This window comes from Canis lupus, chromosome 11, assembly GCF_003254725.2.
Source record: "Canis lupus dingo isolate Sandy chromosome 11, ASM325472v2, whole genome shotgun sequence".
NCBI lineage: Eukaryota > Metazoa > Chordata > Mammalia > Carnivora > Canidae > Canis > Canis lupus.
The window spans coordinates 28,052,762-28,078,210 of NC_064253.1; the positions used below are offsets into that span (position 1 = coordinate 28,052,762).

Genomic DNA, 25,449 nt, shown 5'->3' on the forward strand with positions numbered 1-25,449 from the left:
CATGGAACTTTCTCCAGAATAGACCACACATTGGGTCATAAATCAGGTCTCAACTGATACCAAAAGATTGGCATTGTCCCCTGCATATTTTCAGACCATAATGCTTTGAAACTTGACTCAATCACAAAAAGAAATTTAGAAGAAACTTAAACAGGTGGAGGTAAAAGAGGATACTGCTAAAAGATGAAAGGGTCAACCAGGAATTTAGAGAAAAATGAAAAAGATTTATGGAAACTAATGAGAATGAAGATACAACCGTTCAAAATCTTTGGGATACAGCAAAAGCAATCTGAAGAGGGAAATACATCACAATACAAGCATCCCTCAAAAAACTGGAAAAAAAACTCAAATACACAAGCTAACCTTGCACCTAAAGGAACTGGAGAAAGAACAGCAAATAAAACCTACAGCAAGCAGAGGAAGAGAGTTAATAAAGATCCGAGCAGAACTCAATGAAGTAGAGACCAGAAGAACTGTAGAACAGATCAACAAAACCAGGAGTTGGTTCTTAGAAAGAATTAATAAGATACATAAACCATTAGCCAGCCTTATTAAAAAGAAGAGAGAGAAGACTCAATAAAATCATGAATGAGAAAGGAGAGATCACTACCAACACCAAGGAAATACAAACAATTTTAAAAACATACTATGAGCAGCTATATGCCAATAAATTAGACAATCTAGAAGAAATGGACGCATTTCTGGAAAACCACAAATTACCAAAACTGGAGCAGTAAGAAACAGAAAACCTGAACAGGCCAATAACCAGGGAGGAAATTGAAGCAGTCATCCAAAACCTCCCAAGACACAGAAACCCAGGGCCAGATGGCTTCCCAGGGGAATTCTATCAAATGTTTAAAGAGAGCAGTCTCAGTGGCTCAGCGGCTTAGCGCCACTTTCAGTCCAGGGTGTGATCCTGGAGACCTGGGATGGAGTCCCATGTCAGCCTCCCTCCATGGAGCCTGCTTCTCCCTCTGCCCGTGTCTCTGCTTCTCTCTCTCTCTCTCTCTCTCTCTCTCATGAATAAATAAATAAAATATTTGAAAAAAAATGTTTAAAGAAGAAACAATACCTATTCTACTGAAGCTATTCGGAAAGATAGAAAGGAATGGAATACTTCCAAACTCATTTTACGAGGCCAGCATCACCTTAATTCCAAAATCAGACAAAGACCCCACCCAAAAAGGAGAATTATAGACCAATATCCCTGATGAACACAGATGCAAAAATTCTCAACAAGATACCTGCCAATAGGATCAAACAATACAGTAAGAAGATTATTCACCATGACCAAGTGGGATTTATCTCCGGGATGCAAGGCTGGTTCAACACTCGTAAAGCAATCAATGTGATAGATCATAACAACAAGAGATAAAACAAAACAAAACAAAACAAAAAAACAAGTACCATATGATCCTCTCAATAGATGCAGAGAAAGCATTTGACAAAATACAGCATCCATTCCTGATCAAAACTCTTCAGAGTGTAGGGATAGAGGGAACATTCCTCACCATCTTAACATCTATCTATGAAAATCCCACAGCAAATATTGTTCTCAATGTGGAAACACTGGGAGCATTTCCCCTAAGATTAGGAACACGACAGGGATGCCCACTCTCACTACTGTTATTCAACATAGTACTAGAAGTCCTAGCCTCAGCAATTAGACAACAAAAAGAAATAAAAGGCATTCAAACTGGCAAAGAAGAAGTCAAACTCTCCCTCTTTGCAGATGACATGACACTGTACCTAGAAAACCTGACAGACTCGACCCCAAGATTGCTAGAGCTCATACAGCAATTCGGCAGTGTGGCAGGATACACAATCAATGCCCAGAAATCAGTGGCACATCTATACACTAACAATGTGACTGAAGAAAGAGAAATTAAGGAGTCGATCCCATTTACATCTGTACCTGAAAGCATAAGATACCTAGGAATAAACCTAACCAAAGAGGTAAAGGATCTTTGCCCTACAAAACACAGAACACTTCTGAAAGAAATTGAAGAAGACACAAAGTGATGGAAAACTATTCCATGCTCATGGATTGGAAGAATTAATATTGCGAAAATGTCAATGCTACCCAGGGCAATTTACACATTCAATGAAATCCTTACCAAAATACCATGGACTTTCTTCAGAGAGTTGGAATAAATCATCTTAAGATTTGTGTGGAATCAGAAAAGACCCCGAATAGCCAGAGGAATATTAAAAAAGAAAATCAGAGCCGGGGGCATCACAATGCCAGATTTCAGGTTGTACTACAAAGCTGTGATCATCAAGACAGTGTGGTACAGGCACAAAAACAGACACCTAGATCAATGGAACAGAATAGAGAATCCAGAAATGGGCCCTAAACTCTATGGTCCACTAATATTCGACAAAGCAGGAAAGACTATCCACTGGAAAAACGACAGTCTCTTCAATAAATGGTGCTGGGAAAATTGGACAGCCACGTGCAGAAGAATGAAACTAGACCATTCTCTTACACCATACCCAAGATAAACTCAGAATGGATGAAAGATCTAAATGTGAGACAAGAATCCATCAAAATCCTAGAGGAGAACAGAGGCCACACCCTTTTTGGACTTGGCCACAGCAACTTGCAAGATACATCTATGAAGGCAAAGGAAACAAAAGCAAAAACGAACTATTGGGACTTAATCAAGATAAAAAGCTTCTGCACAGCAAAAGAAACAGTGAACAAAACTAAAAGATAACCTACAGAATGAGAGAAGATATTTGCAAATGACATATTAGATAAAGTGCTAGTATCCAAGATCCATAAAGAACTTATTAAACTCAATAGCAAAGAAACAAACAATCCAATCATGAAATGGGCAAAAAACATGAGCAGAAATTTCATCACAGAAGACATAGACATGGCCAAGAAGCACATGAGAAAATGCTCCGCATCACATGCCATCAGGGAAATACAAATCAAAACCCCAATGAGCTACCACCTCACACTAGTGAGAATGGTGAAAATTAACAAGACAAGAAACAACAAATGTTGAAGAGGAGGTGGAGAAAGGGAATCCTCTTGCACTGTTAGTGGGAATGTGAACTGGTACAACCACTCTGAAAAACTGTGTGGAGGTTTTCAAAGAGTTAAAAATAGAACTAATCTACCACCCAGCAATTGCTCTACTGAGGTTTTACCCCAAAGATACAAGATGCAGTGAAACAGCAGGATACCTGTACCCCAATGTTTTTAGCAGCAATATTCACAATAGCCGAACTGTGGAAGGAGCCTCAGTGTCCATCGAAAGATGATTGGATAAAGAAGATGTGGTCTATATATACAATGGAATATTACTCAGCCATTAGAAATGACAAATACCCACCTTTTGCTTCATTGTAGACAGAACTGGAGGGTATTCTGCTGAGTGAAATAAGTCAATCAGAGAAGGACAATCATTATATGGTCTCATTCATTTGGGGAATACAAAAATAGTGAAAGGGATTAAAGGGGAAAGGAGAGAAAAGAGTTCAGAAATATCGGTGAGGGTGACAGAACATGAGAGATACCTAACTCTGGGAAATGAACAAGGAGTAGTGAAAAGGGAGGTGGGTGGGGGGATGACGTGACTGGGTGACGGGCACTGGGATGGGCACTTGACAGGATGAACACTGGGTGTTATGCTATATGTTGGCAAATCGAACTCCAAAAAAAAAAGTATACAAAAAGAATAATAAAATAAAACAAAAACAAAACTAAATTAGTGTGTGACCTACAAAATCAGCTCTGCAAGAAATACTAAAGGGGAGTCTTTGAGCAGAAAAGAAAGATCAAAAGTGACAAAAACAAGAAAAGATTAGAGAAACCTCCAGAAACAATAAGAAAAGAAGTAATAAAAAACAATGAACACATAGCTCTCAATAATTACTTGGAACATAAATGGACTAAAAGCTCCAATCTAAAGACATAGGGTGTCAGAATGGATAAAAAGACAAGACCCATGTATAGGTTGCCTACAGAAGACTCATTTTAGACCTAAAGACACCCCCAGATAGAAAATGAGGCTCTGGAGAAACATTTATCAAACAATGAGTGTCACAAGAAAGCCAGAGTAGCAATACTTACATTGGACAAACGAGACTTTAAAACAGACTGTTGACAATATCCAAACTATGGAAAGAACTGAAATGAATGGATAAAGAAGATGGTAAAGAATATATGTATATATCCCATTGTAGATATAATTGAATATTACTCAGGCATCAAAAAGAATGAAATCTTGCCATTTGTAATTATGTAGATGGAGCTGGAGTATATTAGTCTAAGTGAAACAAGTCAGTCAGAGAAAGAAAAATACCATCTGATTTCATGCATATGTGGAATTTAAGAAACAAAACAGATGTGAAAGGGGGAAAAAAAGAGAGAGGGAAGCAAACCATAAGAGACTCTTAATGGTGGAGAACAAACTGAGACTTGATGAATGGAAGTAGGGTGCAGGATGGGCTAGATGGGTGATAGGTATTAAAGAGGGTACTTATTATGATGAGCACTGGATATTATACATAAGTGATGAATCAGTAAATTCAATCCTGAAACCAGTACTATACTATATATTAACTAACTAGAATTTAAACAATATTTGAAAAAAATAACAAGGACTGTAAAAGAGATAATGAAAGGCATTATATCATAATGAAGGGGATAATCCAACAAGAAGATATAACAATTATAAATATTTTTGCACCCAACCTGGAAGCTCCCAAATATATAAAACAATTAATAGCAAATATAAAGGAACTAATCGATAGTAATACAATAATAGTGGGAGATGTTAACATCCCACTTACATCAATGGTCAGATCATTTAGAGAGAATATAATCAAGGAGACAGTGGCTTTGAATGACACACTGAACCGGATGGACCTAACAGATATATTAAGAACATTCCTTCCTAAGACATCAGAATACACATTCTTTTCAAGTTAACGTGGAATATTCTCCAGAATAGATCACATATTAGATCATAAATTAGGCTTCAACAAATACCAAAAGAATAAAATACCATACAACTTTTCTGACCACAACAATATGAAACTAGGAGTCAACCACAAGAAAAAAAATTGGAAAGACCACAAATGTGTGGAGGATAAGTGATGTTACTAAACAATAAATGGGTCACTCAGGAAACCAAGAAAATTAAAAAAAATACATAGAAACAAATGAAAATGAAAACACAATGGTCCAAAATCTTTGGAATGCAGCAAAGCAGTGCAAAGAGGAAAATATATAGCAATGCAGTCTTACCTCAAGAAGCAAAAAAAATCTCAAACAACCTAACCTTATATCTAAAAGACCCAGTAAAACAACAAATGAAACCTAAGACCAGCAGAAGGAAGAAAATAATAAAGATTAGAGCAGAAATAAATGATATAGAAACTAAAAAAAAAAAAAAAAGATAAAGAAAACAAAAAACAAAAAATAGAACAGATCAATGAAACCAGGAACTGGTTCTTTGGAAAGACTCATAAAATTTACAGTCCACTAGACTGACTTACCAAAAAGGAAAGAGAAAGGACCAAAACAAATAAAATCACAAGCAAGAGGGGAGAAATAACAACCAGCACTACATAAATATAAACAAATGTAAAAGAATATTATGAAAAACTATATGCCAACACATTGAACAACATGGAAGAAATAGATAAATTCCTAGAAACATAATGAACTACCAAAATTGAAACAGGAAGAAATAGAAAACTTGATAGCCAGCAAAGAAATTGAATTAGTAATCAAAAATCTCCCAACAAACAAATGTTCATGGCCAGATGGTTTCACAGATGAAACCTTTCAAGCATTTAAAGACTTAATACTTATTTCTCTTAAACCATTCTAAAAAATAGAAAAGGAAAGAAAACTTCTGAAGTCATTCTATGAGACCAGTATCACTCTGATACCAAAACCAGATAAAGACTCCACTATTAAAGGAATTATAGGCCAATATTCCTGATGAATATGGATGCAAAAATTCTCAATAAAATACTAGCAAGTTGAATTCAATAATACATTAAAAAATCATTCACTGTGATTAAATTGGATTTATTTCTATTGTACGGGTGGTTCAATATTCACAGATCAATCAACATGATACACCACATTAATAAAAGAAAGGACACAAACCATATTATCATTTCGATAGATATAGAAAAAGCATTTGACAAGTACAACACCCATTTATGATAAAAACCCTCAACAAAGCAAGTTTAGAGAGAATATACCTCAATATAATAAAGGCCTTATATGAAAAACGCACAGTTAATATCAACCTCGATGGGGGAAAAAAACAGAGCTTTTCCTCTACAGTCAGGAAGAAGACAGGGATGTTCTCTCTTGCCACTGTTATTTAATATAGTACTGAAAGTCCGAGCCATAGCAATCAGACAACAAAAGGAAATAAAAGCTATCGTGGGCAAGGAAGAAAGAAATCTTTCACTACTTGCAAATGACACAATACTCTATATGGAAACCTGGAAAAGAATTTGGCAAAGTTGCAGGGTACAATTCAATACAGAAATCTTGCATTTCTTTACACTAATACTTAAGGGAAGCAGCAGAAAGAGAAGTTAATGAATTAATCCCATTTACAATTGTGCCAAAAACAAAAAAAATGCCTAGGAATAAATCTAACCAAAGAGATGAAAGACCTGTACTCTGAAAAGCATAAAACACTGATGAAAGAAATTGAAGACAACGCAAACAAATGGAAAGACATTCCATGCTCATGGATTGGAAGGACAAATAATGTTAAAATGTCTACATTATCCAAAGCAATCTATACATTTAATATAATCCCAATCAAATAGTAATTGCATTTTTCACAGAACTAGAATTTAAAAATCCTAAAATGTCTATGGAACCACAAAGGATCCCAGATAGCCAAAGCAGTCTTGAAAAAGAAAAGCAACATTGGAGGCATCACAATTCTGGAATTCAAGTTATATTACAAGCTAGCGATCAAAACAGTATGATACCAGCACAAAATAGACATACAAATTAATGGAACAGAATAGAGAACCCAGAAATGAACTCACAACTATATGGTCAATTAATCTTCAACAAAGCAAGAAAGAATATCCAATGGGAAAAACACAGTCTTTTCAAAATGTGATGTGGGGAATACTGGATGGCAACATGCAAAAGAATGAAAACTGGACTACTTTCTTATACCACACACAAAAATAAATTGAAAATGGATTAAAGACTAAATGTGAGACATGAAACCATAAAAATCCTAGAGAACACAAGCAGTAACCTCTTTAACATCGTTGTAGCAACTTCTTAGATGTGTCTCCTGAAGCAAGGGAAACAAAAGTAAAAATAAACTATTGGGACTATATCAAAATTAAAGGCTTCTGCACAGAGAAGGAAACAATCATCCAAACTAAAGTCAGCCTACAGAATAGGAGAAGAAATTTGCAAATGTTCTGTCTGATAAAGGGTTATTATTTGACATTTATAAAGAACTTATAAAACTTAATACACCAAAAATGAATAATCTAAAGTGAGCAGAAGACATAAATGGATTTTTTTTAAAAGAAATGCCTTTTCTTTAGATTTTATTTATTTATTCATGAGAGACACACAGAGAGAGGCAGAGAGAGAAGCAGGCTCCACGCAGGGAGCCCCATGTGGGACTCGATCCCAGGACTCCAGGATCATGGCGTGGATGGAAGGGAGGTGCTCAACCACTGAGCCACCCAGGTGTCCCATAAATGGACACTTTTCCAAAAAAATATCCATATAGCCAACAGACACATGAAAAAAAATGCTCAATATCACTGGTAATCAGGGAAATACAAATCGAAACTACAATGAGAGGGAGCACCTGGGTGGCTCAGTGGGTTAAGTGTCTAACTGTTGATTGCAGGTCATGAATCAAAGCCCTGTGATCCGCTCCATGCTGGGCATGCAACCCTACAATGAAGTATCACCTCACACTTGTCAGAATGGCTAAAATCAACAACACAAGAAACAACAGGTATTGGCAAGGATGTGGAGAAAGGGGTACCCTCTTGTGCTGTTGGTGGGAATGAAACCTGGAATAGCCACTCTAGAAAACAGTATGAAGTTTCCTCAAAAAATTAAAAACAAAACTACCCTATAATACAGCAACTACACTACTAGGTATTTACCCAAAGGATACAAAAATACTAATTCAAAGGATGCAAGCATCTGGTTGTTTATTCCAGCATTATCTACCATAGCCCAATTATCGAAACAGCCCAAGTGTTCATTGACTGATGAATGGATAAGGAAGAGGTGATATGTATATACAATGGAATATTACTCAGCCATAAAAAGAATGAAATCTTGCCTTTTGCAACAAGGTGGATGGAGCTAGAGAGTATGATGCTAAGTGAAATGTCAAAGAAAGACAAATACCATATGATTTATACCATATAAATCTTCAATTTAAGAAATAAAACAAGCAAGAAAAAAAAGAGACAGAGGAAGACAAACCAAGAAACAGACTCTTCAGTGTAGAGAACAGTGATTGTTACCAGAGGGGAGGTGGGTTGGGAGATGAGTTAAATAGGTAATAGGGATTAAGGAGTGCAATCGTGGTGAGCATTGGGTGATGTAGTGTTGAATCACAGAATTGTACCCTGAAACTAATATTATACTGTATGTTAACTAATTAGAATCTACATAAAGAAAATAAACTTATACCTTCTTCCTTTTTCCATATTGGCGGTATCTATTTTTTAGAAGATTTTATTTTATTTATTCATGAGAGACACAGAGAGACAGAGAGAGAGGCAGAGACACAGGGAGAGGGAGAAGCAGGCTCCTTGCAAGGACCCTGATGTGGGACTTGATCATGGACCCCAGGATCACGACCTGAGCTGAAGGCAGACGCTCAATTACTGAGCCACCCAGGCGTCATATTGGCTATATCTAGATGATTACTGAGACAAAACATATCTGTCAGAAATTGGCAAGTTATTTTAGTATTATTTTAATTAAAATATATATCTTACGTGAAATACATGTTATATATTTCTCACACATATGTAATCTGCATTCAAGAAAATGAGTGAAAGTCATATGCAGTAAGAGAAAATCCTAAATACAAAAGATGTTATAATTATGTGTAAAGATCATCAGAGTTTTCTAAACCTCAAAAGAAAAGCCCTCATTTAGACATGATATTCCAACTAAAGTTCAAATAGAGAGAGAATCACCTGGAGCTCCTTGGCCAACCTCAAACCTGGGGGACAGTTGAGTTCAAGGAATGATGTCAATGTTAACTGGCCTCAAGATCACATATGGCTTTGTAGGTAAAATGTCATGAAAGTTCACCTGGACTAGAGTAGACTAACAAGCCCAGGTAGGATGTTCCATTTGACTCCAATGTTTTTAAGATTTTTTTAAGAGCCTGACTTGGGGTTCTATACCACAATCCATGAGATATGTTGTAAACCGAAACCAAGAGTCAGCCGAATGAGCCACCCAGGCACCCTTTGACTCCATTTTTTTTTAAAGATCCTATTTATTTATCAATGACACACACACACACAGAGAGAGAGAGAGAGAGAAGAGAGAGAGAGAGAGGCAGAGGGAGAAACAGGCTCCATGCAGGGAGGCCGATGTGGGACTTGATCCTGGGACTCCAGGATCACGCCCCAGGCCAAAGTCAGGTGCCAAACCGCTGAGCCACCCAGGGATCTCGACTCCAATTTTTAAGAGAAGAAGTGGCCATACCCCTGATCAGCTGGGACTCTCAATGGCATCCCTGTGGAACGAACTGAAGTATTTCACATCAAAGATCAGAGGAATCATAGGACAGAATTTGAACTATTAGGATAAAGGAAGGAGCAGACATGATGCTTCATCCTCTAATTTGAGGGATTCAGAGCTCTCAGTCTTAGTTAATAAGATTATCTCTTAAAAAAGCAAGTTCCAAGAACTCATGATATTTATTCAAGAATTAGTATCAAGAATTAGTATCATCATAGTGTTTTTGAAGAGCTAAATTGGCTGCAAAGGAGAATGGCTAACATTGCACAAAAACAAGATAGCTTGGAAGGTTTTAGATTCAGAATGCCTGGTAGCACCATTCTGTTTCTGAAGAGCTGGATTACATATTTTTGAAAAAGTACAACTGAATGAAAAAAGTGAGTAAAACTAGCAGGATCTATCTTATTTGATGTATGTGAAAAAGTCATAGACAGGCAAGATAGGAGACATCATCCCTATTTTCCAAATGAGGAAGTGAGACAGTCAATATGTGCTAGGGAAAAGGTTCAGCCTAGAGATTCATTTAGAGCTCATGTCAAGGAAAAGCATATCAATCCCACAAGCAACTTGGTGAGATAAGCATCAAGCATTGCAGGAAGCCAGAGCTGCTGTCAATTGCCCTCCTCCCCCTCAGCCATGGATATATTTAAACCAAGTAATAATAAAGCAAACCGGCAGCTGGTACTTTTGTAGAGCCAACTCTGGAGCCCCCTCAAAAGAGAACTTTTTTTCTAGATAGAGCTTGTCATTTTTTTTCATTTGCTGTTTATTTTAAAGTTACATTTCTAATTAAATGAAACATTTTAAAGTAAAAAAAAAATTGGAATGAACTGAGCCAAATTGCAAGTACAGACATGCCTTGAGCAATGTGCAGGTTTTCACGTTTTTAAAACTCTGCCTTCCTGGCATTTGTCTATAATACATGATGAGACCAAAAACACTCAATTCCACAGACACTAGGAGAGAAGACCCTTCCCTACATCCAGACCCTGACTAGTCATACATTCAGCAGGCGAGAGTAGTCATACATTATTTGTGTTTTTAAAAACTATGATAGTGATCATCATTGACTGACTGCCTAGTGCATCACAGTCACTAAACATACATTCAGTCCTCACAAAACTTGTTGGGTATGACTGCGCATTTTACAAATCAAGGAACTGAGGCTCAGAGAAGGTAGCTTGTTTAGGGACAGACAGCTTCCAACTGGCTGACTCTCATAGCACACCTTCCGCCTGCATTGTTCCAGTCCCTGTGAACCTCGGGCTTCCAAAAATAGTTGATGCACTTTGAGGGAGACAAACGGAATTTCTGTTGCTTGGAAAGGTGCAACCTAAGCTACTTTCTACCCAGAAGTCTAGAATTTGAGTAGACACATCTTTCCGAATTCTTTGAGAACTGATGTCCTGCAAGGATGCCAAAGACTTGCATTCATATGATCCAATCTGCTTCTTACTGGTGATTGTACAGTTCCTTACCCACCTGAAGCCACCTTCATTTCTTTATCTGTAAAATGGGGGCTCCACGAGAGATGCCCTGCCCCTTCATCTGTCAGTTGAAAAACTCCCCACAAATGGTGTGTGATTTTTCTCACCTCAGGAAGAATGCTGCCAAAATATTTAGCATGCTCATATTCAGCCATGGTAAAATCAGCTTGAGATTTCTTATCTCTACCTCTCACTTCTGATAACTATACAGAAAACGGAACTGAAATGGGTTTTGTGCAGCAGAAGCCACAGAAAAAGGACCATGCTTTCACTAAATCATAAGGAGGGGCTGATTCTGCTGGCGCTTCAAACATGTGCCAAATGCGTCTCTCAGCTTGCTCCGTTAGTAACAGGTGTTCACAGGCTGGTGAGGATGGAGAAAAAGCCTCCCCCCCACTTTGCTTGTCTTTCACTTGTCAAGGGTTTTGACAGGCATTTGCAGTTCCCTGTCACACGGTTCTAAGCACGGCTGCACAGCATGCTGCTCAAAGCAACCCCAAGTCAAGGAACTCAGAGAATTTCCCCTTAGAGTTTCTGTTTGATGACATGCCTACATATGAGTGCTGGTAGCCTTCCTCTTAACATGCGTCTGCTTATTCATCCTCCTGATCCAAAGTTTGTCTGACTGGTGACTGGGCTTTACTCCAGGTAAGGTATCAGACTTGATTTCTATACCTGTTCACTAAGATCTAAAATATCTCTTTGTCTTGCTCCCATGTACCCAGTGTATGTATAATCCCTACTTATATCATAATCACTTTTTAAAGTGTCTGCCTCTCCCCCTAGACTCTCAGTTTCTAGGAGCAGGAACCCTGTAATATTCCTAACACACTAAGTACAGAATCTGGCATATAACAAAGGCTAATAAATGCATATTGGACTGAATCTTAATTCAATGCATATGAGGTACCTGAAAATGATAATCCCCCTGACAGAAATGAGACCATATTTCTTCTAGTTACTAAAACCTTTTTTATGATAACACAACTAGATCTAGGGATTCAACAGTAGTCGCTTCTGGTCCCAGGCCTAAAGTTTATTTTTGTAGTTGGCTGTTAGAGTGATAAAGTCACTTGGAGTTTATTGTGTCCACTTACCTTTACATATGGGTGGACATCATATGTATTATATGTGTCATATGTATTATAAAACATATATATTATATAATGCAAATTTATAAAATACATTCCTTTAAATGATTCATATATATTTATTTTTGAAATATATTGTATATAAATATATATTTATGAAATATACATTTCTTTAAACACATATGTGTGGGGGCAGCCCAGGTGGCTCAGAGGTTTAGCATCGCCTTCAGCCCAGGTTGTGATCCTGGAGAATTTGGATCGAGTCCCACATCGGGCTCCCTGTGTGGAGCCTGCTTCTCCCTCTGCCTGTCTCTCTCTCTCTCTCTCTCTCTTTCTCTCTGTCTCTCTTGAATAAATAAATAAAATCTTAAAAAAAAAAACACATATGTGTGTATGTGTGTGTATATGATCTGGTACTTCCAGGTTCAGGGTAGAATGTGCATTTTTTATTGATCTGCTTTGCCCACTCACTGATGGAATATTTTCCTTTGCTGAGATTTATTGTTATTCTAGATAACAGTTTAGATAACATAACGTGCTTAACTTAATTCACATCACTAAACCAGTATTATGCAGAGTGAAACTGAGGGAGGAATTTTCCTACTTGGTTTCTTGGGAAATAGAAAGAGACCACACACACATACACCACACACCCCCACCAATCCCAATCCTTCCTGATTTCCCATAGTTCCTTTGAATGACTGAGCAGTTACACACACCAGAAAAAGGTAATCACATTTCATGCTTCTAAGAATGATCTGATCACAAGAGGGTCCAAAAGGACCCTGTTCCTACCCCGCAGAATGGTTGGTTGGTTGGTACAGTATTTGGGGTGAGGGATTCCTAAACTCCTTGAAGCATTTGCCGCTTCAAGATGAAGAATGAGCTTGTCAGAGCAATGGTCTGAGCCTCTGTGGTAGTTTCACACCATCACTGCAGAGAGTGCTATTTCAGTTTTCTCTGTTCTCAACTACTATCTCTGTCCTTTGGCATCAGAGAATACATGTCTTTTATATAAAGAGAGAAGCTTCGTGACGAAAAGGAATTTATAGATTGCTTTGTCTTCTGACTTCACAGAGGGTAACATATTCTAGAAGTTTATGTAGCTTGCTCAAAAGCTGATTAGGAGCTGATGGCAGAACTGAGATTAGAACCTGAGTCTCATGGCTTCAGTCAGATGATTTTTTCCATTACATTACAGTTGAGATCTGTTTGTACACATCATTCAGGTTCAAATACACAGTGGTTCTCAAATTTAAACCTTCATTTGAACCAGCCAAAGGGCTTATTAAAATATAGATTGGGACCTGCCCTTAGGGCTTCTGATTGAGTAGTGGATCTGGCATGGGGCTGGGAATGTGCATTTCTAATGAGATCACAGGTGATGTTTATGCTCTTGGGCCTGAGATTATACCTGAGATATACTAAAGTTGTCAAATGGAACAAACATTGCCCTCTCCTTCCTCTTTAATTTACTTTTTTTTTTTTCAATATTTACCGAATATGAACCAAATGCCTGGCATGTTTGGTGCTGGGGACCAGAAACATGAAGATGACAAAAGCACAATCCTCTTTTTGAGGAGTTCACAATCAGTGGGGAGGGGCAGATGCATAAATAATGAGCAATCTTTTAATTGTAGCGATAGAAGTTTATATAAAGTATAATGGTTGCACAGTCCTGAAAATAATGACACAAAGACTTTTTAGGGAAGGCTTTGCCAGAGAGGTGACATTTGAGCTAGGCTTGGAAGGACAAGTGGGATTTTTTCAGATGGAGGAGAGACAAAAGGATATTCTTTTAGGCTGAAGGAACAGAAGGTGCAAAGGCATGGAGAGTGACATCTTTAGGAAGAGTTGGCTAAGTAAGAGTGGCAGGAACATGGGGTGTATGGAACAGAAGTCAGGGAGCAGAAGAAATGAAGATTGAAAGATATGGAGGGTGTATTAATGAAGGGCATTCCATATCCTTCCAAGGACTCTGGAGTTCACCTTGTGCGCAGCAGGGAAAGATTTTTAGGTGGGATGTCCTCACACTCTGGCCAAAGATTACTTGATTAAAAGTAACCTTTGGCCAGAGTGTGAGGGAGGATGAGAACAGTTTTCTGGAAGCAAGTATAAATTAAGATTGTATTGTATTAATCTACATTAGGAATGATGATAACACATCCAAAACAACAGCAATGGGAATGCTCAGAAAAGAGCATTAAAGGGTTAAAATAACCAGGACTGGCTGACAGATCAGAGGTAAAGAATAAGAATAGAGAACCATAGATAATTCTATAGTTTCTAGCTTGGTCAGCTGATGAGATGGAAATGCTATGAACAGAGATAGCAAATAAGAGTAGTTAGTGGGGTGAGGTAAGTTCATTTGGGACAAGTTGGAACACTGGTGTCTGTAGACGGGCTAGTAGGATGCCCTACTGCAGCTGGGAAATAGAGTCTGAAGTTCAGGAGAATCCTCCAAAGTCAGGAGAGAGATTCAGGTAAAGTCATGGAAGGGCATGAGCCTGCTCAGGGAGATGTGAATTTTTTTGTCCTGGATTAATATGCAAAGTGCCGTCAGAGTGATAAGTGATAAAACCTCAATTAAAAAGAGGAAATCAGGGATCCCTGGGTGGCTCAGCATTTTAGCGCCTGCCTTTGGCCCAGGGCACAATCCTGGAGGCCCCGGATAGAGTTCCGCATCGGGCTCCCAGCATGGAGCCTGCTTCTCCCTCCTCCTGTGTCTCTGCCTCTCTCTCTCTCTCTCTATCATAAATAAATAAATAAATCTTTTTTTTAAAAAATAAAAGAGGAAATCAAGAGGTTAATGATACATATTAAACTAAGCAATAATCAAGTTAAAAACAGAAAATCGGGGTAGCCCGGGTGGCTCAGTGGTTTAGCGCTGCCTTCGGCCCATGGTGTGATCCTGGAGACCCGGAATCGAGTCCCACTTCGGGCTTCCTGCATGGAGCCTGCTTCTCTCTCTGCCTGTGTCTCTGCCTCTTTCTCTCTGTCTCTCTCATGAATAAATAAAATCATTAAAAAAAAAAACCCAGAAAATCAGAACTCAAAATCTGTAACTTTAACATCTGAACATTTTGAGAATGAATGCTAAGAAAACTATAGCAACATGAATCCCCAGCTCTCAGTTCATGCTCTTCACCAACCACTACTGCTTTGTCACCTGAGGCTTTGGGAAAATTCTTACCTTCTCCAGGCCTTGCTTATCTCAACTGTAAAACAGGGCTGCTGAGAGGATTTAACAATTCCTACAAAGCACTTAGCATAATACTTGGCACATAAAAAGGGAGCTATTAATATATATATTATATATATAATGTGAACATTGCACAAGAGATGATGCAATGATTTTTTTTAAGGCTTTATTTATTTAGAGAGAGAGAGAGCACACACATGTGAGCTGGGGTAAGAGCAAAGGGAGAGGGAGAATCTCAAGAGGCAGGGCTAGATCTCATGACCCTGATATATATATATATATATGTGTGTGTATATTATATATGCACATAATTTTATACACACACACACACACACATAAACTCAGCAGTGGAACATTCTGCTAGAAAACAGAACACAAAAACTATCCAAGAAAGCTGCCAGCAAAAGAACAGGTAAAGACAGTAACTGTAAAGACAAATGCTACCGGATAGCCTCTTCTTGTTACTTCCTGAATACCAGAATGGGAGTGCATATTTGGTCTGGCATGCCATGGACATCACAAAGCATTCCTGAGTCATTGTATTCATTTTCTATTGCGGTGTAATAAATTGCCACAAACCTAGAGACTTAAAATGACACAAATGTATTATTTCACAGTTTCACAGCATAACTAGATACTCTGCTTAGGGTCTTATTGGACTGAAACCAAGGGGCTGCAGTTCTTGGTTCTCATAAGGTTTGGAAGTAATGCAAGCTTACAGGTTGTTGGAAGTGCTCATTCCCTTGTAGTTGAACTGAGGTCATAGTTTCCCTTGTAGCTTTCCTCAACAGCTCCAGGTGTCCTGCACCTTCTAGCCACATGGCCCGCATAGGCAGTTCACAGGGATGTTTGTTTTCTTCTAGTCCTGCAGGGACTTATCTTACATTGAATCCTCCTCTTGTGTCTAATCTCTAACTTCTCTTGTCTCTGACTTCTAGAACAAGATTTAATGGGCTTATGTGATTAGCCCATCCAGATAATCTCCCTATTTTAAGATCAACTGATCTGGGACCTTAATCATATCTATAAATTTCCTTCACAGCAGCACCCGGAATGGTGTTTGAGTAACTGGGAGAAAGTGTGTGTACACCAGGGATCTAGGCCTCTTAAGAATCTTGCTTACCACATTTCTGAAGTACATGCAAGTTGTCACACGAATGAGCAGTGATTTTTAGCAGCACTGCTGTACTTAACATTTGCCCTTTGAGTTATTTCTCTAACACTCCTTCTACAAATGAATGACAAGTTGCTGAATATCTCAAAGGCCAAGAGACCTGCATTTAGAGAGTGACATATTTTCTCCCCATGCTCTTAGGGTCCTTCTGAATGATGTGTAATCATAAGTCTTTCACCTCCGACTCTGTGCCCCTAACACCTATATAATCACTGGGTCAAGGCAAGGATTTATCTGTCATTGAAAAAAAAAAAAAGTGGCTTCCAACTCAAAATTGCTTACTATTCCTGACCAAGATTTGAGAAGTGTCGGTTTGATCAATGCAGTCCTGGCAATAAATCAGTTGAGGCCAAGGCTGGTTTTGGGGGTACTTGAACATATGCTGCCCTGAACATATATTTAATTTAGGAGCAATTTATTTTATCAAATCAACTGGCTTCATTCAAGAGACCTCTAATCCAGACTCAGCCAGGCTGAGAAACCAGTAATGAACAAGGAGCAATTGCTGAGGGTGGAGGTGTAGTACAAGCCATGGCTAAAATGCTTAATCTAAGACTAGGGTCTCAGTCAGGTGAAACTCTGTAACTTTTTAGATTGATCTTCACTTGGATGTCTCCAGTGCTGCCAATAGCAGTCTCAGCAATTGGCCTGAGAAAAGAGACTCCTCATCTCTCCTTCCCAACATATAGCAAGAGCCTTAGGATCAACCTCTATTTGGGTCCTTTCATATGTTCATAAATACTGTTAGTGGATCACAGGATTCCAGGCTGGTCAATGTGATACACAAAAGGCACAAGAGATGATGCAAAAAAAAATTTTTTTTTTTTAAGGCTTTATTCAGAGAGAGAGAGAGAGCATGCACACAAGTGCAAGCTGGGGTAAGAGCAAAGGGAGAGGGAGAATCTCAAGAGGCAGGGCTAGATCTCATGACCCTGAGATCACGATCTGAGCCAAAATCACCTTGGCTGCTTAACCAACTGAGCCATGAAGGTGCCCCCGTGTAATGATTTATCACTGGGCTACTAAAGTTTATACTATGTAACCGTTTAGTTAATACTTTGGACATAGTGTTCACATGTATGTTTCCATTTTGCTTTGTTTCAAGGAAAACTGTAAGATCATTTCAAATTACCCTTTTTGTACTTTTTCTCTTCTCCTTTGCTACAAGTAATTATGAGCCTCTGTAAACTCATTTCCATAGATTCTCAAGCCCATGAATCATAAAGAACAGGTGTTCTTACATTACCGAGTAATAACCCACTGATCCTTGAGGCTATTTATCCTACTTACCCCACTTCATCCCCAACAAAAGGGAAGATAATAGGGATACTATATGTACTTTCTGCTTTGCAGGACTAAAGTAGTATCCCCGACTTTGCACTGGCAGAAATCAAAGCAACTTTTCCAAAGTTAAAAAATAAGAAAAACAACTATTAATTTCAAATTTAACTAACCTATTTTTGGGGGAGGGGGAGTGTTACTTCCATTTAATTGCCCATAGACATAGCAGAGTTATTTTACTCAAACCTAAACAGTCCTTCAAAAACCACATTTCTGAAGTACATGCAAGTTGTCACACGACTGAGCAGTGATTTCTAGCAGCACTGCTGCACTTAACATTTGCCCTTTGGGTTAATTTGCTGCCCGCCCCTACCAGCCCCGACCTGGAGTTGAGGAGAACCAAACATATTTTGGCAATATTCTAGTGAGCAGGCAAGTTTATTTGGAAAAAGTGCTTATTTATTTCCATACTAGTACACATTGAGATGTTAAAATTATACTGAGTTATTTAAGACTTACTCTATCCAGAGGTCAATCCAAGACCAAAAGTTAGATTTATGTATTTTTAGTTTAACCTAAGAAAATGTTGGGAATACAGTCATTCAGCATTAGATCCAGGCATTCTTACATACCAGAGTTAACAGTTCTGAAGGGACTTGCTCAACATAGCTTTTAAAACTTACACGCTAGGACTGGAAGCTGAACTTTTATCTTTCTGCTCTGAAAAAAGGTGTGTATATTATAGAGTAGCAAGGGTATATCGGAAACGGAAAAAAAAAAAAAACTGGTAGGAAGCAGACTTCTTTAGAAATGAACTGTCAAATTTTAAGTCATTATCACAAAAGCAGGAAATTTCATCACAGAAACATTTCCAGTGGTTGTGGACAAAGAAGCAAATGTTTTTGTGAATTTTTCTCAAATATCTCAGTACTTGTCTTTTATTATATGCTGATTTTTGTTTCATAAAGATAATTCTTGCCTCTTTGGAGTCATCCTCATTCTGAAAAGACTAGAATGAGAACTGAACAAGTCCTAGATGCACCACTAACTTGCTGAATAAACCTGAGCAAAATCACTAGGACTGCTTTTTAAGTTTCACTTGCCACCTTGAAAAAGAGTAGCTTTGAAACTCTTCAAGTGGTAACACCTTGGAAATTATAAGCAGTACACAGATATAAAGTTTTATGTGTATACTTCTGCACATTACATGATGCCAATTCAGTGTTAATAGGTGTTGACCCCATTATAGGAGAAGTAAAAAGTACTATTTAAAATAATAGTTTAGGGAACCCTGGGTGGCTCAGCTGTTTGGCGCCTGCCTTTGGCCCAGGGCGCGATCCTGGAGACCCCGGATCGAATCCCACATCGGGCTCCCGGTGCATGGAGCCTGCTTCTCCCTCTGCCTGTGTCTCTGCCTCTCTCTCTCTCTCTCTCTCTGTGTGACTATCATAAATAAATAAATAAATTTTTTAAAAAAAGTAAAATAATAGTTTAGTTCATTTTCCAATTTGGCTTATTATTTCCTTTTTTTTTTTTTAATTATTATTTTTAAAAGTTTTATTAGACTTTCCTTCCCCAGGTAAGACACAGAACTGTTCTCTTCTCTTAGGGATTTATTGGTCTCCGTGGAACCTGAGAAGGCAACGACACTCATGACCAAAGAATAACGGCCCACATTTCAGTCTTGTAGTATCCTCAGGACTGAAGTCTCTCAACGTCCATTTGTCTGTCCAGAACATCCATAAGTCCCATGCTTGTTCTGCTGTCCTGGGGACATGGATAGATGACAAATTCACAGGCAGTACTTTCAATCCACACGGAAGGCCTTCCCCTTGGGGTCTGTTAGGATGATTACACCCCAACAAGCAATGCCTAGGGAAAGAAAACAACAGTGCCTTACATGGATGTTACAGCCCAGTGTACTAAGCGCTTCCATATATGCCATCATTTGTAATCCTCACAACTCTCCTACAAGATACATCACCATTACATTTTTCTAATAAAAGAGTGAAACTCAGAAAAGGAAAAGAAAGTTTGGAGGGGAAAAATCGGTTACTTCCCCATTGGTTACAGATAAGGACTGTGGGCCACTTTACCCATGGCACACCTAGAATGTGGGCTTACAATCGGTGTCTAGGAGGTAACTTCAGAGCCCAGCTGTTAAAGCAAAGTTATGCACCCTCACTCCGACCTCCTCCACGATCTGGTGTCAGCAGTGTCACAGCTTGATGGATCTGACCCTGAACAGTGTCACATCCTGATGCTCTGACCTTGAACAGTGTCACATCCTGATGCTCTGACCTTGAACAGTGTCACATTCTGATGCTCTGACCTTGAACAGTGTGTCCCATCCCGATGATCTGACCTCGGGCACAGTACTTCTTAGTCTCTGTGCCTTAGTTTTGTTGGGCGGTAAAAAGGGATTGCTATAATCATACCTATTGCTGGATTCAAGGTTGAAGCTAATAAAAGTTCTCAAGAAATTCTGCGATTTTTTTTTTTTTTTAACGAGGAAAGCTTCCCATCAGCCCCTTCTCCCGGCCTCGCTTCCGGTTTGGAGCCCCCGCCCCCCGCCCCCAGCCCCCCGCCCCGTGCCCTGCCCGCGGCCCGCTCCCCCGCCCCCACCGCCCACAGGCCCTGCGGGGCCCCGACTCTCACTGATGCCGATGACCATCTGCGTAATCGTGCCCGGACCCGGGGCGTATCCCAGCTTCATGGGCTTCCGCGCCACCCAGTACACGTACCCGCCCGCCCCTACCAGCCCCGACCCGGACAGCACGCGACAGCTCCAGCAGTCATTAAACAGACGGGCTTCCGCTGGAGAGGTCGGCGCTCCAGGTGCGGCGAGGGGCAGGGGCTCGGCGGCGTGGGTGGCCTCCGGAAGCGCAGCGACCTGGATCGGCTCCTGAGACCGGAAACGAAAGACCCCATGCTCCAGAGCTCGGCTTCAGCTCCAGGAGTCTTCCAGCCGAACTGACGTAAAAAAAAAAAAAAAATACGGCCGGAAAGCAGAGCGCCGGCGCACTGCACCGGAAGCAGCCCGAGGGTCGCTGGGAAATGTAGTTCTGGCCTTTCTCGAACGAAAAAGATGGGGCGGACCAGCTTGGTGGATTTCTGTAGCTACAACTTTGGTCTTGCCAGAGGCCACCCACACTTAACACCTGGCCCCAATCATTTTAAGAATTATGACTTAGTCAACTCCCTAAATGTCTTGGTTTTTACTTTCCTTAGAGGAGGAGTCTGGGTTTCTAAGTGGTTTCCCTAGTATACAAAGTGAGACCTTGACCATGTCACTGCACCTGTCTGGAGGTGTGTAACTCAGGAGTTAAGTTGTATATGTGCTTAACTATATGCTAGACACTTGCTAAGCGATTATTTGCATCAAGCCATTTAGTCTTCTCAACCCAATAAGGTGTCAGTTTCTCAAAAATTGACAAAACTGATTGACATAGCCGTGGTTGAAACCAATGCCAGTGTCAATACAGTCAAATTTCTTACGAGCGACCTGTACATATTGTGGGTGCAAAACGAACAAACCTTTTTTTTTTTTTTTTTTTTTTTTAAGAGAAAGGAAAAAGAGTTTTATTCCAGCCCAAGTTAAGACAGCTGCCTTGGGTATACACAGTATTCACAAAAAAGAAAGTGTTCTGGGGGGGAAAAATTTTTTGGTGCAAGGTTATATATGTCTTCACGTAAAAAATTACAAATCACCATGATTAAGAACATTCTAGAAAGTCATAGAATTTATCTTAGTTTTTATAGTACATTGGAAGACTGTATGGCTTTAATCTTACACGAACCAGGGAAGTTTCTTTTTTCTTGTGTTCAATATACTCATTTTTGGTTATTTTCTGTTTTATTATTTATTTTTAAGTGAAGAAGATGAATGTTTGCTGGGGATATAAATAGAACTCATGCTTTGAGGTTTTCCATGTCATTTTGACCTTGTTAAAGTATAGCTTCTCTGGGAGCTCAAGAGCAGGAAACATACAAAGTTGAACATTTCCTTTATCAATATTGTGAGGGGACTACATAAACATAATCAAGGTATTAAAAATGAGTTTGAATTACCTGGATAAGTACTTTTCATTTCTCTTCTTTTTTTTTTTTTTTTTTTCCATAGCATCATGTCTCAATTTTGTCATACTCATGTTATTTCTACTTTGAGAGCCCTGGAGATAATTCAACTCAGAATCAGGCTAATGGACTTGAAAAGTTAATATAGAATCTATTTTCGCAGGTTTAAATTCTTATCATCCCTTAAGAATGGACTTTTTAAAAAAATATTTATTTGTGAGAAATACAGAGAGAGAGGCAGAGACAGAGGCAAAGGGAGAAGTAAGTTTCTCACAGGAAGACGGATGCAGGACTTGATCCTGGAACTCAGGAACTGAAGGCAGACACTCAACCACTGAACCCCCCCTAGGCATCCCAAAGGTATGGATACATAGGAGAAAAGAAAGTAATAGGAGAAAATACAATCATGAGAACACAGGTTGGCCTGCTGCTTAATTTCAATGACTATCTTCATTTCCTTATCTTCCTGTCTCTCTGTCTCTGTCTCTGTCTCTCTCCCCATGTCTTGTGCAGGAGAAATACAAAGTGTTGAGAAATTTGGGTTCTATAGCAGGCTCTGTTACCAGGAGTCAGCCTTATGACATAGAGAACATTTTTAATTTTCGTAGGACTGTGGTTACCTCATGTTTGTAATAAGGAGATTCGGAATAGGTGATAATACTTTTTCCTAACTTGAAAGTTCTATAATTTACTATTATTTACTATTATTTTCAGATAGCATTATGCTAAGTTCCATACTAAATGAGTTTAATAGCATTTAACTTAGAAATTCACAATTTATAGCCGCTTCTTTTCACTATGCCTGATTCAACACTCTGTAATGCACATGATTCCTCCTTATGTGAAAAAAAAAATCTTTTGGCAGCAGTTACCAAACATTTTGATTGTGCACTTCTGTGGATAAAAAAGGTTGAGCACATGCAAAAAGAAAAAGTTGAGCACAGAACATTTATGCATACCTATTATTTATAAATTATATATTACTTTGTACATTATGAGGATGATAAAATAATAGAAATATAAATTTTAATATTTTCTCATATCTTGATATATAGGTTTGTGCATCTCCATGGACACCATGATTATTTGACATGTGACTTTATTAATTTATCTAAAAGCTTCTTTAATGTGCACATTACAATTAAAGATGCCAGGAGAGGATATTCTCTAAACAAATATTATTAAAATGACCCATGACACATTTTTTCAAACAACAGGCAATATTTTAACTATTGCTTTTTAAAAGTACCTTCCAAAAGCTGTGATTCTTTTCTTATGATTGCCTCAAATAAATTATCCCAGCTCTTTTATTATTGAACATAGCCCATATTGAAATTGAGATGTTGAAATGAGACTGATTGGAAAATTATTAGAAATGTTAAAACACTTCTTGAGAGAGGACAAGGATAGAGATCAGACAAAACTAAAATTGGAGGAGGATGTGTGCATTTGGAGGGAAAGAAATAGAAGGAGAAGGTTGAAATAGAACTTTACTTCATTCTATTATATTTATTTATTTATTTATTAGTTATTATCTCTAGAGTTCATTTTGGCACTTATGACTCACAAAGCCTTATGACCTCTCTTATTTATTTATGAATTTTAAAAATGCAAAAGGCATAAAAAGTGTCCTTCACACTCCTGTCTCCCAGCCACCCAGTTCCCCTTCTCTAATACAGCCAGTTTCATCAGCTTCTTGTGTGTCTTTTCAGAGATGTCTGTGTGTATGTGTATATTCTTTTCTCCAGTGACTTTGGAGGCCATTCCATATCAGCCAATATGTAAGTAGCTTCTTTAGGTCTTTGTATGGCTCTGTAGTAGTCCATGTATGGTTGTACTATACTGTATTTAACTGATCTCATATTAAGGGACATTAATAGAAATTTAGATTGCTCCCACTCTTTTGGTATTACAAATAGCGCCACAGTATATAACCTTGTACATACATCATATCACAAACATATATCTTAGAATATATTTCTGAAAGGCTATATAGTATTCATAAACTTGATGGACATTGCCAAATTGCCCTTCACAGAAGATGTACCAATTTACACTCTCACCAACAAGTGTGAGATCAGTTTCTCTATCCTGGTCTTTCAAACAGTGAATTATATGAATTTGATTTCTGCCAATGTGATAGGTTTAATTTTCTTTTTCTTATTATTAGTGAGCTTCTTCATATGTTTAAGGGCAATTCATACTTCTTTTTCTGTCAACTGTCCATATTTTTTGCCCATTTTTCCCCCATTGGATTGTGTTTTTCTCTTTGACTTCTAAGAATTCTTTATACATTAGAGAGATTAACTTTTTGTCTGTGATGTAAGTTCATGGTTTTTCACCCAACATGATAGTTGCCTTTTGACTTTGCTTGTACTTTTTACCATGAACGTTTTAAAAATATTTAATTGAATTTAGCAACCTTTCTTTCTATAGCTTTGAGTTTCATGTAATCAGAAAGGCCTTCTACTTCTTATGGTTTCCCTTGGTATTTTGATCTTTTCTTTAAACACTTAAAATTTTAAATGTTTCTTTAAACATTTTGGTCTTTTCTTTAAAATTTTAAGTGTTTAAAGAAAATAGGAATTCCTCCTATTATTAGGTGTTAGGAATGGAATTGGATTTTTCCTTTTTTTCCCCAATCCATTTTTCTCAACTCTATTTATTAAGTAATCCATCTTTTCCCACCTATTAGAAATAACCCCTTTACTAAAATGCCATACATAGATATATGTCCTTTCCTAGACTTCATGTTCTGCTTCATGATTTGTCTATTTATTTATGTGCCAGTGTTACAGTATTTTAATTACTGCAGCTTTGTAATGTGTTAAGACTTGGAGAAAGGTTCCCTCCCATTCCAGACTTTTCTTGGCTATTTTTACATGTTTATTTTTCCACATGAACTTTTGACTTAGCTTGATTATTCTGACAAAATGATGCTGACATTTTTATTAGACTTCTGTGAAAATTGTGGGTTAATTTAGAGAGAATTGACATCTTTATGATGTTGAGTCATCCTATACAAGGACAGGGAAGGCTTTTTCTTTTGTTCATATCTTATTTTGTGTTCCTCTGTAACATTTTAAAGTCTTTTTTATAATGATCTCACACATTTCCTCTCAGAAACTTTATCTTTTGTGCTGTTATTGAAATTAAGGCATTTTTTCCTCATGTTCTGGCTTCTAACCAGTTGTTGCTTGAATACAAGAAGATTATTGATTTCCATATATCCTAACATTGAATTAAATCGGTGCCTTCTGGTGAACTTTTGAAATGTGATTGATTGTTTTCTTTTTATGCAATTCTAGTTGACTTTGAGGAATACTTTATACCCACTTCAAAAACAAAATTTGGGAGCATTCTTTTTCTATACATTA

The 25,449-nt window shown here is 38.2% G+C and overlaps 1 protein-coding gene across 1 annotated transcript; it reads right to left on the reverse strand.

The window, feature by feature from the left end:
- Window positions 1-19,590: 19,590 nt before the first annotated feature.
- Window positions 19,591-20,942, reverse strand: DMAC1 (distal membrane arm assembly component 1; the record flags this gene model as incomplete). Its single annotated transcript, XM_025432753.3, has 2 exons — window positions 19,591-19,867; window positions 20,654-20,942. Coding segments are annotated over 2 exons (354 nt in total), but the record flags the coding sequence as incomplete, so codon positions are not given.
- Between the last annotated feature and the right edge of the window lie 4,507 nt (window positions 20,943-25,449).